This window comes from Arvicola amphibius, chromosome 18, assembly GCF_903992535.2.
Source record: "Arvicola amphibius chromosome 18, mArvAmp1.2, whole genome shotgun sequence".
NCBI lineage: Eukaryota > Metazoa > Chordata > Mammalia > Rodentia > Cricetidae > Arvicola > Arvicola amphibius.
In genome coordinates this window covers 26,801,793-26,822,702 of record NC_052064.1, presented here as the reverse complement: position 1 = coordinate 26,822,702, position 20,910 = coordinate 26,801,793, and the positions used below count along the sequence as shown (strand labels likewise).

Genomic DNA, 20,910 nt, shown 5'->3' with positions numbered 1-20,910 from the left:
AAGAATAACTATGAAATACTATTTTTTTTTTAGAAAAATCGAAGTCCGTAGCCTTAAGATGGAATGTTTTAGTTGCATAATTCACACTACTTTACAGAATATGAATTCTCTGAGGAAATTTGAGCTTTTGTGAAGAGTAATATAAACAGGATCTGCAACATAAAACTGATTATTTCTATAATGTTACTCTTCCCTCATAGTTATCCTGATATGATACTTGGGTTTAATTAATTCTTTTCTGGTGAATACTCAGAAAGATGTTCATAAATTAAGGTAATCTTCATGAAAATTGTATCTTGTCTGATTACTTCAAATGTCAGTCGACTTGAGACATAATGCATCCTGTTAAAGCTTTGAAAATTAGAGTAGCGGTCATATGGGAACTGCTCTCTCCAGGGCTTCCTGTCTTGTAGTCAGTCAAGAGATAGGCATATTTTGAGACCAACCTAAATTTGGTCTCCTTTTGCAATACTCTTTTGACCCAGAAGATGATCCATTATTTCTTTCTATAACAAAAGATATACTTGCAAAGAAATACCCCCCTGGATTGCCTGAAATGTGATCTATAACTTACATGATTCCTCTTTCTACTTTATGTGAAGTGCTACCTACAGAAAGTCATCATTTAAAGTTCCGTTTCAAGCAAGCTGGTTAACATTTCTACATTTTTGCTTAACTGTCGGTAGCTGTTACCTTCTTAATTTCTAAACATCTGAATTTCTTTGGAAATGAATGTCTCAAGGCAGGTTTTATTTTTTTTTTTTCTTTCTTAGTGGTTCAGGGAATCCAAGGAATCTTAAAACAATGTATGTTATTGCCATTACCTTTGGCTGCCTCCCAAAAGAAGAAGGAAAGTTTCTTTGCTGGAAACTCAACATACCTTGGCTCTAGAGGATTTGATCTGGAAGTGACATAAACGCCTCTGCTCTGAAGATAGCCCCAGATTGTAATAAACAAATTGGTAAGAGGAGAAAGCAATCATTAGCCCTATGCAGTTGTAACGCCTATGAATAATAATAGCCAATGTGGCAAGGCATCCCTAGCAGGGCAATTAGTGGCATTTATATCTTGTTATTACTAATAGCTGTCTAATTAAAAAGCGAGGTCTACTCATCAGAATGGAAATCATGCCCAGTACTGTAAACCTAAACAACGGCAGTTGGCTAGTGATGCTGTAGGTCTCTGAGGAGAGCCTACTGCTACGGCTTGTCTAAACCTGCATAATTTCTAACTACATTCTAAATACTTATTCTTATGCTAACAGAGATGTGTAGATCTCCTTCTCATAAAAGATGCTTCATGGTGTAGCAGAAGAGATTTACAGAGAGCTACAATGAATCAAAATACAGAGAATAACTGACCATGGTGTGCCCAGCCACAAGTGATACATGTACAACACAACTACTACTCCTAAGGATTAGGGAACAGCCTGCAAGAAATGACAGGAAGACTGTGAGAGCCAAGGGACCAGAAAATTGGCTGTAACCTTGGGTTTTGTTTGTTTTTTGTTTGTTTGTTTGTTTGTTTGGGGGTATTTTTTGATTGTTCTGTTTGTTATTGGAGGGAAGCCGCTCCAACAAAATCTCAACAACATGGCTGCCTAATTAATACTGAACAATTCTAACGTCAGCTGACATCCCAGTGTAGATGAGTAAAGTATCCCAGGTCTCATCCCTAGACGGAGAGCTATAGTTATTAACAACTACTGAGAAATACAGAAATAGTCTCTCCTGGGGATTAGAGGCCAGAACGGTTATCCAGTGCCAAGTGGTCAGGCTTAGAAATATATATACAGGCAACAGTGATGAGACTGGGCAGATATTAATTATGTTTAATTTTATATGTGTATGTAACAACAAGGGTTAAAGAAAAGAAGGCGATGAATCTGAGGAGGTGTAAACATGGGAGGAATATAATTGCGGAGGAGAAAGTAATATAATTACATTTAAATTAGATTTTTGAAGAGTTAATAAATTAAAATAGAAATATACTCCATAATTGTGTTTTTAGATCACATACATCATCTCAAAAGACTCATTTCTAATAACAATTGTAGCATAGGCATCAGCATAATTTAATTATTCATTACTTAAATAATATCTTTGTGTTATATATGTTAATAAATTTTACATATAACGTAACTATCATTTCTTTAATGGATACATATTAAAAGTAGTAGTAATATCTAAGATATAAAGAAAATTACTCTTTTAAGACATTTCTAAAAGGCAATATGATTCAAGCAAGATTGTATATAAATAAAAAATGCATATAGATAAATAAAAATGATTTTTATTTCCTAATTTTTATGCAGCAAGTACTTATTTTTTGTGCCTCATTCATTGCAGATGAGACATCACATCAATGACAAGACTTTAAAGGTTCTAGAATGTACTAGAGAAGAAAATCCATATTTCAGAGCTGGGAAAGAAATAATTCATCAGTCCACTGAAAACAAAATACTCTGATATCAAACATTATATCTTTAAAATTTGTAAGTGCAGTCCTTTTCCTTGAGTAGAAATCTCATAAAAAAGTAACTTGCAGTCCACTATTTAATTTGCCGTCTTAGATATAAAATGGACTATAGTTTTTACTGTAGAAGATTTGTTAGAAGTTTCTTCAGTCAAATATGATAAACATTTTTATATCAATTAACATTTTTAATTATAAACTGCAAGTGAATTACAATGGACTTACTTGAGGGGTTGTGATAGGTTTGGGAAAGAAATGGGAAAGGATGGGGTGAAGAGGTCATCAGTATATATTATAGGCATGTGTGTAAATAAATTTCAATATCCAAATTAAATAAAAGAGAGAAAAACTGTTTTAAAAACTTAGCTGTTGATCACATGATCTCCAACAAAAAAGAAGAATACATTAACTCGTATTAAGAAAACAAATAAGGCTGTATGACAAATATTACTGACTCGGTTTCTTTTAAATTGAATACATACAGGAACAAAATTTTGTAATATAGCAATTAGAACCTGTAGTTTTTATATAAAGTATAAGAAGTAAATTTTAAAGGCAGAAAATGTAAACCAGAGACAATTTAATTGGCAACTACTTTTCTCTGATGCTTAGCCACAAAAAGCCTAATCCTAGGTTGAAGATTGCTGAGCCTTCTCAGCTTGGTCGATCACCTTCCTGGACCTGGGGGGAGTTGGGAGGACCTTGGTCTTAGCATAGAGTGGGGAACCCTGATGGCTCCTTGGCCTTGAGAGGGAGGGAGGGGAGGTATGGGTGGAGGGGAGGGGAGGGAAGGGGGAGAAGGAGGGGAGAGAAGGGGGAGAAGGAGGGGAGGGAGGGGGGAGGAGGAGGGAAGGAGATGGAAATTTTTAAATATAAAAAAAATAAACCATGAGAAAAAAAAATAAAAAATAAAGACCAGCTGAGACATCCAGCCTTGGGAACTGAAAAAAAAAAAAAAAAGATTGCTGACCTCCGATGGCCTCAATAGGGACACTGTTGAGGGGACAGTGCTGGGAGTCTGTGGAAGGTGACCAGTGTCTGGGAATCACATCCAGTCAACAACTGGCTCCCTCCTTTACTAATAATAACGAGCACTTATTACATCACGGAAATTTTAGCTCATAAAATGGGTCTTCCCACCATACAGTTCCCTCTTGAATCACTGGCATTTAAATACAGAACGAACAGTGCTGGAAGAGTATGGGATATCCCACATGCCAAGAAAAGAAGGTCTCCATTCCCAGCAACACGTAGCTGCAATCTTTTTCGTGAGCTATGTTTCAGGTCTCCGAGTCTTGTGATGTGAATGTACCCAGAAAGACAGAAGACAGGCCAAGATGTTTATGTATATTAAAAGAATTTTCTTTTCAAGACAATGGAAAAAGAAGGTCAATACATGTTAGTCAGACATGAAATAAGATTAGATTTCTTATGCAATGCATCAGAAATAATAGATGCTGGGAGGTAACTGAATATTCATACTATATTGAAAGTTTTTTAGAAGGATTGTGCGCTACATGGCAGCTACCTGGGCATTTGCTTTGGCAAGCATGAGGAATGTGTACATGTCTTCAGAAACTTCTGGAACCCTTGAGGTCACTCTTTTGAAATAAAGGCATAAAAGCATAGACTGGGAAAATGACTGCAAATCCTAAAGGAAACCTGTAGGCTGTAACGCAGAAAATCAGGAATTAGGTGAAACTCTATGATTAAAATCATAGAAATAAAAGTAATTTTAAATAACTTCTATTTTTATGAAAACTAAAACAAAGACATTACGTGTTACATGATCATTTTTAAAAGAATATGATTTAAAAGATTTTCAAAATATTTTAAAAGTCATTTGCTGTTGGATTGGTTGTATCATGGGCAAATTGGATCTACATGGGGAACTTTAGAATAGGAAGAAAGGTAAAATTTGTTGAAGCCCAGACCATCGTCTGTCATGGTTATAAGAAAAACCTACAGACAGTAGCAGTGAGGAAAGAAGAAAACAGTGGAGGTGGTCCGTGAGGATGTTGCTGTGGTTGTTGTTTCCTTACACACGAAGTGCGTGGTGTGTGGTTTGTAATTCGCTGCAGAAGGAACAGCTCTCCAGGTTCCTAGCGTCATTGTTTAGCTCTGCTCATGCCCTTTTGCTGCTAAATGCTTGTGAACTGGGTTTAATTTCCCCTAAACCTTGCCTTTTTTTGTTAAATTCTTCTTTGTGAAATTTGAGAGTACCTACATCCCCAGTTAAGTAGATTTTCCAAGGTGCCAAACTTGTCGCACTGCAAGCATCAGATATTATATATTATATATTATATCAGATATATATATATATATGCCAAAAATAGCTTAGATTACAGTTTAGATTGTTTCCTTAAAGTCAGCTTTGGTGTTATTTCTTGCAATGACAGATATAAAATTCAGCAGCACAATTTTGGAAATAAGTTAAAGCATCACCTTTTCTTAACGCTTTCTTCCTGCACTGGAAATCTCTTGGAATACTATTGTCTGCCCACAATTCTCTAGATCATTTTGAATTTTGTCTATTTTTCTAATGATAACATTTCTTTGTATCAAATGGCGCCAGTCTCTTTCAAGGTGCTCATACTTTAAGTCTAAAACACGCGCATCCTACATTACTGTGTTACAATTCTAAATTAAATTTAATACACTCCCAATGACTGCCCATCGCTGTTATGCAGAAGCTGATTGTGGGAGAAGGGGCATTGGAATGAGGGGAACACGGAGGCACACTGTGAAGCACCCAGTGTGAACTTGGCAGGGAAAGCCCTCCTGGCGCCACCAAGCAGCCAGGTGACAAGAAAACACACCACAACTCTGTCATTTCACATACTGGACGCACCTCGCCATTGCGTCTGGCTGTATTTCCAGCAGGGAACACATCTGTGGCCCGCTATAGGTGTTGATATGGACCTAGTGTGTGAAGTCACCCACACAGCTGTGAACTGTTGGAAAGTAATTGAAAAGAGGAAAAGGCGGGACAAGGAGGCAAGAAAGCGTTAAGAACCTTTTAAGTATATTCCTCTATTTTACTGCTTTTGCATGTTGTAGGATTTAACTTTAAGGCTTGGAAGTTTATTACATCCAGCAGTGTAAGTAACCCTTTCATTTCCTCCTACAACCTCGCTTTGGCACTCATTAATTCAACTCGTGCTAAAAGTATATTCAGATGATTTAAATAGAATTTAATTTGTCAATTGTGGGGCTAATTTTTCTAAAAGATTTTCAGTTATAGACATATTGACTCAGGATCAAGATTTACATTTTATAATAACACTTATTCCCACGTTTCCGATCTCAGTAACATCAGTATATGTCTTCCCGTTATGTTCCTCATGAATGAAGCTATGGAGTCTAGTCAGGATGAACTTTGGACACGCAAACTCCTTGAACATAAAGCAGAGGACTTCTCTTGAAAGCTTACTTTTTGACAATCACTGAATCCCATCTTTCTCGGTTACCAGACAAATCTTTCCATCTAACTATTTTATATGGAAAAACTCAGGTACCATTGATCAAGGTAGGGAAAGAAGTACTTATAAGTAGCATACATATTAAACTCATAAACTACTTATATTTGAGATATGTAATTATATTTCATATGTTGCATGTCATGTATCAAGTATAAAATAGTATATTATAAATTTGAAACACACATACACAGATTGTCTAGTCCCTATTTCTCAAACTGTCTATTAGAGTAGCCGAAATATTCTCTTCTCCAAATTTTTCATAGTAAAAAGAATCACTTAAACTTAGATGAGTATAATTAATAAATTAAAATTTAAATTAATTATTTGTAAATAATTAATAATCAGTAGCTACTGACAGATTATTTTGTGTATTGTCTATGTTAATGGATTGAAGCTCTCTTGCAGTTTTGGTGACTTGGATAATAATTCAGTTTTTAAGTATTTTTATTTATACTCATGTGTCATTTATTAATAATGGGAAACTATCTGAAGCCAAAGACTCTAGTCTATTTTCTTCTACTAACATTGCAATGAACAATGTCAGACTATTAAATCTGTATCAAAGGGTAGATGGCATAGGATTTGATAGACGGCCTTCACCTCACAAACACTGAACAACATAGTCAAACGCAATAGAACGGAAGAACAATAAAGCAATAAGCAATGTAGAAAACTCTGCGACCTGAGAGAAAAGAAACAACATAGACAACTCTAATAGTTATTGCAAGTTTTCATCAGACAAAGAAAATCAGGGCTAATGGAAAGATGTTTGTACAGCAACAGAAAAAGAAGTCCACTCTAAGTTATGGAGACAGAAGGAAGGGCAATAGAAGTATAGGTGGAAGAGGTAAATTCTTTATGGAAAAAAATATCAATGCATTCAGAGGTTGATAGGCATATTCCTTGAGAATTTTCCAAATATTATTATGAATATATATTTTGCCTAGTGTCCATTAGAAATTATTAATTAGAGATAATACCAATTATAAATTCTCTTAACAACAAACAATTGTTAAGAAACCCCAAAACACAAAGCATTTCTGAAACACAGAATTAACAGGAATACAAAAGTCTTCTCCGGCGTATTGCACAAACCTCAATAACTATGGAGTGACCATTAGCTCCATTTCTAAAAATTAAGCCTAAACTAGTCTTGCACACCAGCAGGACCATCCTACTGCATAGCACAAACTCCCATCCAACTCACCGGAAAGGTAACTTCCCTCGCAGTTCTCTGCCAAGACTAATTTAAAACATCTGAAAACAGTTTAAAGATTCTGCGAGTAATACGCCCCGTCACCACGCACGGAAAACACCAGGTTTGAAATGGGCTTGACAAAATAAGGTGGATACAGTTTCAAGAGGTTCAGAATAAAGGATGAGAACAAACATCCTTTGCCAGTTGACATCCTCAGAAGGCACGGCTGAAAGACGCTCCTAAAATGAACGATGGATGCCGTGGTGTCAGAAAGCCGTGGAGAGGCGAGCTAGCAACTGAAATGGGTAGCTAAATATATAGTTGACTTGAATATTTCAAAACCGAATTTAACATAAAAATAACACAGTACATAATGTATAAGACTGTATAATTCTAAGCATATGGCAAATAGACCGAAAAGATGAAGAAAATCGAAATCATTTCTGATGTCACATGGTCCATATTGAACTTCCATCTTACTATCCCGAGCCCACTCCCTTCCTCCCTTCCTAGATACATCAAACTTACTCTTCTGTTTTTCCAACATGGTTCCTTCCATCTGTCAAGAAATCTCCAATCCCACTTTTGTTCTTCAGGTAGGGTCTGAGCACCTTATTATATTTTTGATATAGCTTTCCTTTTCAAATTATTGTCACAGTGTGAGTAAATATTTCAATGCACTAAAATACTTTATATCATCCCTGGAATCAACTATAACTTATAAAGAGAAAGAACATATGTGTTCCATTTATCACTGTCAGATAGTACAGCGGTCCCTCATGCATAGCAGGTAGTCAAATGCTTTAATAGACGATGAAAATTTAATCTAGAAACAGAAATAATTTTCCATTGCTCACGCCTTGCTTGTTATAAGTGATAAATGTGTGAGGTTGCCACTGAATCTATACTTGTAAATATTTTGCCAGCATTTAACTGACATCTCCCTGTTGCTTTTTCAGAACCACGAGTGCATTACTGCTGAGTTCAGGATATAGATCAATTTTAAATTCCCAAATGAGGCAACCATCCAATACAGGATTATTCTAACTGGCAAAATTCTGATGTGTTTGTTTATCTTCTTAATACCTTAAAACATACAGTGTGAAGGTCTGTTGATTGTATTGATCACGGCACATCCTGTGGAGTTTTGTGCTGCTCTCTTTCAAATAATAGGCTCACCTTGAAAATGTAAAGGTCAAAACATAGTAAAGGTTAAAACTTCCTGATTGACAAGCATTTATTTCGTTCGTGGGATTAAGGCTCCTCAAAGTCATTGTCAATGATTTTCTGCTGTCAGAAGCTATAAACTTTGTCCAACAGCCATAGCAATTGGATGAAAACATAGAATAGAAAGAAACCAAATCAAACTGTAAGAGAATCACCAAGGTGATAAGACTCCTTCTGACAGAATTTTGCATTGTGCTTGTATTTGTCTCAAGAGTTTTCCCTTAAGATTTTGACAATTTCTAATGTTCAAAATGAAGTTATTAGAAATAGTTTTTTTAAATTTTTTTGCATCAATATAGAATCATATGAGAAAAAGTCTATTAAGCATTGATTGTGGAAGGTTTTATTGGTTTTTGTTCTGAAGGGCTTATGGAAGCTGATGGGAACATATCTTTGAAAATTATCTGAAGCCTTCCCACGGCAGCGGGACAATATGGCGCCGCAGAAAGACAAGAAACCTAAGAAGTCAACCTGGAGGTTCCATTTGGACCTCACTCATCCGGTGGAAGATGGGATTTTTGATTCTGGGAACTTCTTGTGCACTTTTTCTCTTTGCGAACAGGAACAGTTTCTCCGGGAGAAGGTTAAAGTCAATGGGAAAACTGGAAATCTTGGAAATGTTGTTCACATTGAACGCTTGAAGAATAAAATCACAGTTGTTTCTGAGAAACAGTTCTCTAAAAGGTATTTGAAATATCTTACCAAGAAATACCTTAAGAAGAATAATCTCCGTGATTGGCTTCGTGTGGTTGCATCTGACAAGGAGACCTACGAACTTCGCTATTTCCAGATTAGTCAAGATGAAGATGGCTCAGAGTCTGAAGATTAGTTGGCCTTTGTATGCTTTAAAGAAAAACTAAAATTGGACTTTTTTCGGCAAATAAAAACCATTGCACTCTTAAAAAAAAAAAAAAAAAAAAAAAAGAAAAGAAAATTATCTGAAAAGTCCATTGCTGATACAGTAGGCTAAAGTTTCAGTTATGGAAAGTGCGAAATTTTACAGCTTTTTACAGTATTATCCCTCTAATGATCAATATTATAGTAAAACAGCTCATAATCTGTTGAAAGTCCAGATAACATTTTAGGAACAATTTTTTAAAAATTAATATTATTTCCAGATATAATTCCACTAGGTTTTGTTTCAGGAAATCTAACTGGGAATATTATTTTATGTCAAGGAGAAGAATTGAAAAATATATAATAGCCAAAATAAAAGCCAGCAGTCAAGGAGAGACAGGGGTGAGTTTCAATTGTGTGTTCATGCAAAACATCAGTACCACTTTTTTGCTTCAGTCACCGAGCTTATTTTTCTGATTTAGCATAAAGGGATATCCGTTCTAATTATCACTCTACACAGAGCAATGAATTCATGTGCTGGGCTTCAGTGCAGAGAGCAGACAGAACTGTAGCTCATTTTCAAAATTAATTCCACATCTACATTAACACGATGGCTGTCATTATGAGCAACATGCGCTTATCTGATTAAGTAGCAAATGTGACTGGAAAGAGCCTGGTAATATCTTCGTGCCTTGCTGTACCCCAAAGGAGTCCATTCCAACGGTTATTTCAATCATGAGTCAACACTTTGAAAACAAATATTTTAAAAAGTCACCAATTCAGTGTGAATATTTAAATTGAATTAGAAATTGAAATAAATCGGGCGGTGGTGACGCACGCCTTTAATCCCAGCAATTGGAGGGCAGAGGCAAGTGGATCTCTGTGAGTTCAAGCCCAGCCTGGTCTACAAGAGCTAGTTCCAGGACAGGTCCCAAAGCTACAGAGAAACCATGTGGAAAGAAAGAAAGAAAGAAAGAAAGAAAGAAAGAAAGAAAGAAAGAAAGAAAGAAAGAAAGGAGGGAGGGAGGGAGGGAGGGAGGGAGGGAGGGAGGGAGGGAGGGAGGGAGGGAGGGAGGGAGGGAGGGAGGGAAGAAAATAAAAAGAAGCAAATTGAAATAAATTAATTTGAATTTAAGTCAAAAACTTATCTTTACGATAAAAGCATTTAAGGAAAATTGAAAATTGAAAGCAATCAAAGAATTCCTTCACTATATTCATGAATGGAGTTTGGCAGAACAATCTTTTTTGATCTTTCAAAATTATGCAAATGTTGTTCTTTACGAGGAATATTCTGTAATACATTAAATTACCAACTTCTGAACATTTACTCACTAGCATTTGAAGATAACATCTTACAGAAATACGTAGAAAATAATCCGTCTGACCCGGCATGCCTCATGTCCTTTTCTGCCTCATCCTTTAATTACTACGTTGGTTTCACTTGTTGACCATTATCTCTTTCATTCATTTGCTCATTCATTCAATCATTCATATTTACACAGGAAATTTCTTTCTGGATGGCTCACAGTAGCCTGGATAGGTATTTAAACTAAATTTTATATTTGAATTTTATAAAAGTTATACAAGGATGTATATTTTAGATCAAGAGATATACCCATATTGATTTACGAATTTACCCCTAATGTTACAGATATGCAATCATCCCCAAAGTTTAAGAACCTAAGGTCTCAAATTTCCAGATAACAGCTTAACTTTCGTCAATGCATTTCTTTGTCAATAGGCCCCAAGAAAATGTTTAGAGCATGTCATTAAAAGAAGATATTCTATTTCAAAGTCTGTTGCTGTGTGGAAGTACACAGCTTGCATATCATGATTACCTGGATCTCAGCTCCGACATTAGCTTCACCATTTAACACCTGGAATATCACAGAAAAGTTCTTTAATTTCTTTAGCACAAGTTTCTAAATGGACAGATCACAAAAGCACTTTCGTGGCTACCCTGCTCTGAAACTTTGCGCAGCTTTCCAATGTATAAGCAGAATCGGGGAAGCTTCTAGTGTTGGAAATGGTTTTCTTTGTGGAGTTGATTATGATAAATATAGGGGAATTTCTATTTCCTACTGTGAATTTTAATATATGGGTGAATATCCGACAATCAATCCAATGCTGAGCGTCTTGTAGTAACATGTTTCTTGGGTTTATCAGTAAATACATTTTACTATAATTTATAAAGTACTCATTATATATGTATTAGTTATAAAAAGCAGATTGGTAGACTTATTAGACTATATATTGAAAGCTACCCCAACTCCTAATGGAAGAACAAGAAATAAAAAGGCAGTTACTGGTTACAGATATGGAGAGGCGGGACTGAAGGGTAATACATCAATTTTAGTTCACACGTACTTTACATCTGTGCATACCTTATTTGACAGTATGCATTAAAGAATGTTCAGATTTTATTCATTCACTCTAAGTACTAAGAACTGCCCAAGTATTTTTATTCATAATAAGATACAGTTTGAACAAAAAGTCTTTAACCAATGATTGTCAAATTCTATCCTTAATGAGCCATTTAGAATTTAAGAAACTGATACAAAACTATACAAAAGTAACATTTTTAAATTATGTTGTCTGTATTAAAATTTAAGTTTGAATTTTGGAGGATTAAATTTTTTATTGAAAATAGATTTTTTTCATGCAATTTATTTGCGTCACAGATTCCTGCGGCTCACCATGCCCATCTGTGCTCTATGCGCCACCATACACTTTGTAAACTGGTCAAGGGGCTGGAGATTGAAACACACAGACGCACAGGGAGAGACACAGGTTATCCTTGATGCCAAAATGCCCCAAGAATGCCCCCTTTATTGTGTCCAGGGGCAGCTTATATAGGGATAGCCACACCCCAGCCAAACACACCAGAAACCACTCCCCTGCCATCAGGAACTCCTGAGGGTCTCATGCTCAGAGCAGCTGTAGGCACTCAGATCAGGGCAAAACAAGTTGTTTACAAGAAATTCAGGATCTAGGGGCTCACAGCTCCCAACAGATTCCCTTCCCTAATTCCTCTCCATTTCCTCATTTACCCAAGTCCACATGCTTCCTTTTTCTCTCTCATAAAACAAGTATGTAAAAAATAAATATTTAAATGAAAGCCAGACTAGGAACTGTTGGAGACTGTGAGAGTTTCAGGAGATGGCAACTAGTGTTGAGAAATTAACCTACGAGTGGAATGATTTTCTGATAGAGAAGAATCCCTTCCAGGCAAGGCCTATGAGACCACTGACTCTGGAAACTTTTGCTCCTGTCTGTAATTTCACATGTGAAAAAGCAGCTATGGTATCTCCCCGATACCTACACTGTGGCATATAATCTCATGTGATGTGTATATGTAATCTTGATGTGGGATTCTCCTCTGTATGCTGTGAATACCATTGGTTAATAAAGAATGTGTTTCGGCCAGTGGCTTAGCAGAGTAGAGCTAGGCATGAAAACTAAACTGATTGCTGGAATAAAAACAGCAGAGCAAGGAGAAGCCATCGAGCCACCGGAGGAGAAAGACCTGAGCTGCTTCTTAGAACCTTGCCGGTAGGCCAACAACCTTGTGGTAAAATATAAAATAATAGAAATGGGTTAATTTAATATGAAAGAGCTTGATAGGAACACACTAGGTTCATTGGCCAAGCAGTGTTTCAAATAATACAGTTTCTGTTTGATTATTTCGGGAGTTTGGGTGGCTGGGAAATGAACAAACGGCCTCCTACAGCATAAACTCATGATTTGCATCTCAATTTTATGGGCACATATGTTTATGGATTGTCGGGAAGATTACTTCTCTTTAATCTGCATAATTTTAATATATAGAAAATATACCATATATGATTCATAACTAGATCTATTTTCCCACAAGGACTGTAAGACACTTAAAAGCCTGCTTTTCTCTATTTACTCATACTACATACAATTAGTTCATTTTCACCTCAAAGTGAGTTCAAACTAGACTAAATATTACTGTAAATAGGTCATAATTTTAAAACTTTGCAGTTATGCACAATATCAAAGCCACAGATGTCTAACCAACATTATTAATACAAAGCAACATAAAAAATCAGGCCAACCTTTTGCTTGCCATATATGGCTGATAAGATCTGACTCTGTGCAGTTCTCTCTACAGCTTGACTCATCCAGGCACTGTGACCCCAACTTCTGGTCACAATCTTACACGTAGAACCTTGAAGCCTTGCAATGACATGGTAAATGGCTCTGCTCTTTCTCATTTACCCAAGGAATGTGCTATGACTTAATGAGATGTAAGTCTTGTAACTCTTTTTCTTATTGCTCAAGATACTGTAAAAAATTCTATTTAAGCTAGGTAAACATAGAAGCAGAGTGAACTGGAACAAAGAATTGAAACAAAAATTAGAACTAAAAGTTTAGAATTACAGAATTGGAACAAAAGAATTAGAGCTAAAATTATAGATAATTCGGACAAGAGACTTGAATTAAAGAAAAATAAAATAAGATGACCTTCAGATCATGTGTGAAGTTATTATAAATAGCTTCAATCCTCACTCCTAAGAAGTCTTTTCTGAGTTACCCTGGGTACTATTTTGGGATGGGTACTTCCAGACCACTAAAAGAACAAAACAAATAAGCAGATGAAAGGATAAAGAAAAGGCACAAGAAACCTATACAAATAGAAGGACACACATTTCCACACACAGGAAAGCCACAAAAATACAAAATCAGAAACCATAATATATTATCAAAAGACCTATAAGGTTAAAAAAAAGTTCAAAGTATTATGAGACAAAATCTCCTCCAAAAATGTCCTTGAGTTCATTTTGTATTGATCATTTACAACTGGGTATGGGACCTAACTTTAAAGAAGCTTAGTACCTAGTGGGGCTTCTTTGGAGAAAACTGATTTTTCCTCATAAGCAGTTATTCGGAGATAGCTTCTGGATTAAGGATTGGTGCTTGTGTCCACTCGCACTCCCAGCTATCTCCTAGCTCTGTGTAGACCCTGTGCATGCTGCCACAGTCTCTGTGAATTCATATATGTCTTATTCCTTTTGTGTCTAAACGGCCTTGTTTAATTGGTGTCTTTCAACCAATTAGCTCTTATACCCTTTCTGCCTCTTCTTTTGCAGAGTTCCCTGTGCCCTCAAGGGGAAGAAATTGATTAAGATATCTCATTTGGAGCTGAGTATTCCAAAGTCTCTCAGTTTCTATACACTGTCAGGCTATGGGTCTCTGTATTTGTTCCCAACTGCTGCAGAATGAAGCTTCTCTTATGATGGCTGAGCAAGTCACTGATATATGAATATAGCAGAGTATCCTTAGGAGTTGCTTTATTGCTATGCTTCTTTGGCAAAACAGTAGTACTTGGTTTTACCCTAGAACCCTTAGGTTCTTGGCTACCCAGGCAATGTTGGGTATGGCTTCCATCTCATAGAGTGGGCCTTAAATACATCATATATTAGTTGGTTACTCCCAAAATTTTGTGCCATTAATGTACCAGCATATCTCTCAAGCAGGTCACCATTGTAGTTCCAAGGGTTTGTGTTTGGGTTGGTCTTTAACTTTCTCTCCTGGCAGCATGCAGACTATCTTTTAGTACCATTAACACTACTCAGTAGTAGTGAAGCCTATAGGTAGGAACCGACTCTACTTTTTCATGTCGAATGAGTTATTTGGTGACATCTTCAGCAGTAGGTTCTTACCAGAATTTGCAGAAAGCCACTTATAGCCATGACAATATCCTGAGTTGTTTGGAGGTTTCCAAGTTCCACTTTGGCCAATGACTCAATGCTATATATCCCATTTCTGGAAGAGGAGGTTTTATTTGGTAGCAAGAGACTATGTCTAGTTTGGGACATTTCCCTTTTGTTATTTGCTGGTTCCATTTATATTTTAAAAATACATTTATATATTTTCAAAAGGTTTTCCTATAAGATGTTTCCATATAAACCTCAAGTGACCTCCTCATCTACCCTCGTTTACTCCTCTTCTTCTTCCAGCTTTTCTGTCAAACCATTACTTTATATTCTGTTTCCCTATTGACGAAGGTTTCTGTCCCACGTGGTTCTGCATTCATTCAGTCCCAAAGAAACACACAAGGGTCTACATTAATTATAAAACTGATTGGCCCATTATCTCAGGCTTCTTCTTAATTCTTATAACTTATATTAGCCCATTATTCTTGTCTATGTTAGCCATGTGGCTTGGTACCTTATTCAATGAGGCAGTCACATCTTGCTTCCTCTGGGCTGGATCACGACTACAGAATGAATCTTCTCTCTTCCCAGAATTCTCATTGCTCCACCTCTACTTCCTGCCTGGCTACTGGCCAATCAGCGTTTTATTAAAAATAATACAAGCAACAGGATATAAGACCATTGTCCCACAGCATTTCCCCTCCTCCGGAATCCCTTCCCTTTCCCACAATTCCTTACTCTATATGTAATGATATATCTTAATCAACAGCTTCACGAAAAAGAAATGTCATTTATAAGAAACACACGCAGTATAATTTTTAAGAGCAAAACTGTAATGCAACTATATAATGCACAAAATATATTTCTAAAGATCACTAAATAATACTGTGTAGAACTAGAGAATCATATTCATCAGTATTTATATGTAGACTATAATGACTTAGTGATCAGTAGGCTTGAGAAAATTCAAAGGATCTACAAACAACTCATAGAATCCTCATCCCTCATTGTCTCCCCCCTTGGTTTCCTTCCCTTGTCTCACCAACCCCTCTTCCAATCCACTTGTTCTAAAAGTAACTTTGAATGCTTCTTGGATAGACTACGACTTTGAAGTCAAATAAGCGCTGCTATCGATACAAGATTACAGGTAAAACTTTGAAAATAATCATAGAGAAAAGCTGAGAGCTATGTTGACCCTTCAGAAATCTCAGCTGTACCGTCTTAGCTATAACTATGTGACTCGAGGTATAAAATCTTTACCCCACTCGAAACCATAAGAGAGGAGAGTTAATCCCCTTAGAAGGATTGAGGACAAAGTCTTCCCTCTGCAAGGCAGCTGTTAATTTGAAGGCTTGCTTCACTATAGTGTCTCAGCTACAAACAGAGATGTGCTATGAAGGAAAGGGTGTATTTCAGTTCTGTCAATCCGTTCTTGCAAAACTGTCAAAATAAGGGCAATGGATGTGACTTTCATGTGAGGCTGTTGTGAATTTGACATTTTGATGTAAAATTATTTTCGCTGACATTTCCAAGGGAACACTAGCAGATACTGGGGGTGGGGTGGGCAATTTTGATGATGTGGGTGTATTCTGTGATGTTACTGAGTCAAAAACGGTACGTGCTTTTAAGTTAAATAAAAAAAAAATACAAAGCATTTAAACTTCCCCCGAGTTTTGCTTTATATTGTCTAAAATAATTGTTTCTGGCTAAGAATTCTGCCTAAAATATTCCACCTTTTAAAGCCTGTATGATAATGTGTTTCACATCTTTTGCTTTTGTTGAGAATTTTTTTCATGTGGGAAGTAATTGTAATATTTTTACAAGGGTCTTGACTTAGAAAATGATCAATGAAACATGATTTTAAAGACAATGATGAAAATACATAGAATTCATAATACATATATCATAAATGTTATACATTACTTCAGTATCATTCTTACCTGTCACATGTTCGTGCGTGTGTGTTGCGGATGTGTGTGATTTTTTTCCGAAATAAACTCAAAATAAATTTATGGAATTCATAAATTTTAAGTTAGTTTTGAACAATTATAAAATGAAGGAGGAAAACTGAAACATACTGAAAAGGGATTTCTGATCCTGGTGACATCAATGATGTACTGAATTTGCAGTTGTTTATGATATTTTTATTATTTATCATACTGCGTAAGCAATGTTACATGCTAAGGGACAAAGATTAATAATGCATGGTCTTCATCCTCAAGGAATATCTAATGGGATTTTATGTCTTCTGAATGTGCAGTTGCTACGGAGGCAGTTTTCTTCTCGGCTGACTTTATTCAACACTCAGCACAAATTGGAGGGTGATCCTAAGTAGTGGCAAGCTAAGCACTTTCAACTCTAAATAGCTGGAGCTTGGGGGACTTTTTCAGCTCAAAATGGACTGGGGAGCCTCATAAAAATATTAAGGACTCATACTTGTCTAAAAATAATATTCTGGCTGAGTTATTTTTTTAGTTTATTTATTTATTCATATTTTATTTTATGCAGTGTGTGTATGCATGTTAATGTGTGTGTTGTTTTTTGTGTAATCACGTGTATGTGCAAAAAAAAAAAAAATCAGGTATCACTTGATAGCTCTTCCACAGATTCGCAGTTTGAATTTGTGGCTGTTGTTTTACTGGTTAGTTTGGGAAACAACAGGCCCCTGTGATCCTGCTCTCTCCCCCCCCCCCACCCCGCCCACCTTGGAGCTAAGATGATAGGCATTTGTAGGAACACCTTATTGGTAGGAACACCCATAGGATCCGAACTAAAATTCTTAGCATTTCAGGCCAAGCGCTTTTGCCTGTAGAACAATCTCTCTAGCTTCCCCACTGATATTAAGTGGTGCATTTATGTAAATGACAAACCTGCAGGTACCAGATAAATAAATAAATAAATCTGAATTCAGCAGAAAAGAATATGCTTTACCCACAGGGAAAATGTGGCAGTTGTGATATGTTATTTTCTACAGTTTTACTATGTGTTTTAACAAACTCCTAGAGCTATTTGAATAATGAGCATGCCTAACATGTAGACTTTTTAATATCTTATCAACACTTAGCTCCTGGTAGTGTATTCATTATGTCACTGAAGTGAAGTGAAACATTTTTTTCTTTTACTTTCTTTCCTTTATGCTTTTTGATCTGATTCTGCCAAGCCCTCTATTTCACAGAAGACAAAACGATGATTTATTAAGTCTGGCCAAAAAAAAAAAAAAAACAAAAGTCATTCATTTCACAACAGGACTGATATACTGCTGTTCAAACACCTTTGTCCTAGTGTGCATGTCAATAGAAACACCTACATAAACCAGCACACACCTATATATGTGGAGTTTGTGTGTTTTATTCAACATTTAAATAAAGCAAAAGATAATCAAAATATGGCCAAAATTGTACATGCAATGAAAAATTGAACTCGATTGGTAGAGCTTCAGGAGTCAAGATTTTAAGAACAATGAATTCCACATTCAAGAAGGATATCATGCTTCCTTAACTTGTTTCATTGTTACTCCTCACTTCTATATTGAATGTTGATAATAATGCTCTTCATTCTAAACCTGAAAACAATGAATGACACATATTAAACAACTTATTCAACATAACCTAGTATTAAGTCAGTGAAGTATTGCCTTCCAGATTGTACTACTGTCTCTTCATCTAAATCACACTGCTGACTGTACCTCTTTGACTCATTCTAGCCACCTTAATCTAGAAATTTCATTTGGAGATATGTGCATAGAAACAATTAGTGTGACCACTTAATTTTGTCATAATTATATACGATACTATTCTACTGCAAGGTAAGCAGCTTAACAAATGCAAGACACAGACTTGCTTACATGACTCCCACTGTACTACAGAAGGCTAGGTATGTTTGTGTGGTGTTTCAGGAGTCTCGGGTTCACACAGGCTGACGAAGTACACATTTTCTGTATTCATGACCCCTAGGTTGCCACAGGAGGAAGACAGACATTAATGGGGAATTGTCGTAATATTCTCATAATCCAGCGTGACAAATGCCATGTTCTATGTTTATCCATGTGATTAGTTTTTGATGCTCGATTTATATGCAAGTGTGTCGAAAACTATTGTCCTCTTTATGGAGGGAAATTAAAAAATAAAAACAATTTTGTTTTAGAGAAGACCAGTTATGTCTGCCAAGAATATCCTTCGAAAGGGTTGTGAAGCCCAAGGAAGAAAATTAACAAGAGACTTCAGCAAGGTCAGCGAAAGAAAACTTCACGAAGTGGAGACATGAGGTGGGAAGATTTTGATTGATGTGGTGAGGGCCAATATGAGAAGTAATACAAATTGTGCCCAATCTGAGATTGCTTCCCCCAAGGCAGACAGCAATCTAGCCCACCTTCTGCTGCAGAGTAAATGGACAATAACGATGTAATTTACCATGGCTAAGAATAAACAAAGAAATCTCGAAGAGTGAAAGATATTTAAAAATAACCATTGGGTCACATAGTACTTTATAATGGCTCATGGGTTTTATAATTGTTTCTCACAGTGCCAGATAAAATCAGAGGAGTACAAGGAAAGGAAAAAACAAAGGCAGCAGCTGAAGTCAGCAGTGACAGACGCCCCACTGAGTGCTGAAAGCTCTATTATCTTCTGTCATAGCAAGTCTTCAATCAAAGGAAACAGTGCTGGAAAAACAGGAGATGGAGGAAAAAAAATACAGCATATGCAAATTGCCCAAATTATAGTACAAACTCCTACCAAAGACAGAGTAAAAGAATAATAGAAAAGAGCAGGCCTTTTTGTTCTCTTGGTTATTGCTTAAATCCCAGCAAAAATTATATGTATTTACTCTCTGACAAAAGATAGAAGAGGATCTCTGAATAATCAAAATGTCTTTTCTGTTTATTTGTCAGTTATTATGGAGCTCACAGAATCATAAGCAGAAGTTTACAGTATCAGTCTGCTCTCTATTTGAACCTCCCCTGGGTGAACCAGAAAAGACACAGTACTTTCATACACTTTAGGACAACATTTAGAGAAGTATATGCTAACCTAAGCATATAACTGTTATAGTTGTATATGGAATAACAGCTGTGTTTCAACAGGAAAGATAAGAAGACAAACATTTTTACTTTGCTCTTGATGATGCATTTTGCCTGAAAAAATCAGTGTGTGTATGTGTGTGTGTGTGTGTGTGTGTGTGTGTGTGTTGTGTGTGTTAGGCTGATTTCTCTTATTCACGATACTAAAGAAAACACCCATTTTGACTTTAAAAATTGGGTCAATGAACAACAGTAAAATTTAATCAAAATACTCTTATAATGTGATAGAACACAAAATCATTTCTTTATACTTCACGTATTTTAAACGTAAACGTTATTTGGTCTTGAAATCCTAGGAAAAACAAAGACCTCAGGGCTATTAAGCTGATCCCCCCTTCTGTTAATTCTTTTGAGATGCAGAAGCAGCACACATAGAACACTAATAACTGTTCTAAATGGTGCCAGTTCCTACAATGATGGAACAAGAAGACTTGCTACCCATACATTTATTCATTACTTTGTCCACTTAAATAATCTCCTTATAATTTACTTCCTTTGCAATACTCATAATTGTCTTGCTTTCTAAAAACAAGTGAACAGTTTTATTTAGTTGTATTGTAATTAGCATTAAAAGTAATGGCTTTCATTACAGCATTCTTGTTTATTTTTTCAAGTTTTTTTAATCAGAGTTCTCTTCCTAGGCCCTCTGCACTTCTGCTATCCAGACTTCCGTACACTAGCCCCCTGACTTCTTTAACTTCACATGTATTCTGTTGCACTCTTTTTTTATGTACTCCACCCTTCTTTAAGACTCCTCCCCCATAGCACACTGTTTTTTGTTTGTTTGTTTCATGTCTCTTTCCAAACTCCCTGTCTATCTCTGCCTCTGTCTATGTTGTGGAATATTCCTTTATATTTGTGAAGATATGTTCTTGTGATTGGTTTAATAAGGAAGCTGGTGGTCCACAAGCTGGACAGGGAGAGGATAAG

At 36.2% G+C, this 20,910-nt stretch overlaps 1 protein-coding gene across 1 annotated transcript; it reads left to right on the top strand.

Annotated features, from left to right (window-relative positions):
* Nucleotides 1–8,815: 8,815 nt before the first annotated feature.
* LOC119804033 (60S ribosomal protein L22-like 1) lies at nucleotides 8,816–9,290 on the top strand. Its single transcript, XM_038315576.1, has one exon. It carries the CDS (start codon nucleotides 8,816–8,818, stop codon nucleotides 9,209–9,211), a length of 396 nt encoding a protein of 131 aa, XP_038171504.1. The 3' UTR covers nucleotides 9,212–9,290.
* Nucleotides 9,291–20,910: the final 11,620 nt, after the last annotated feature.

Coding starts and splice junctions, on each gene's coding strand:
- LOC119804033 (XM_038315576.1), top strand. CDS start 8,816: ATGGCGCCGCAGAAAGACAAGAAACCTAAGAAGTCAACCTGGAGGTTC.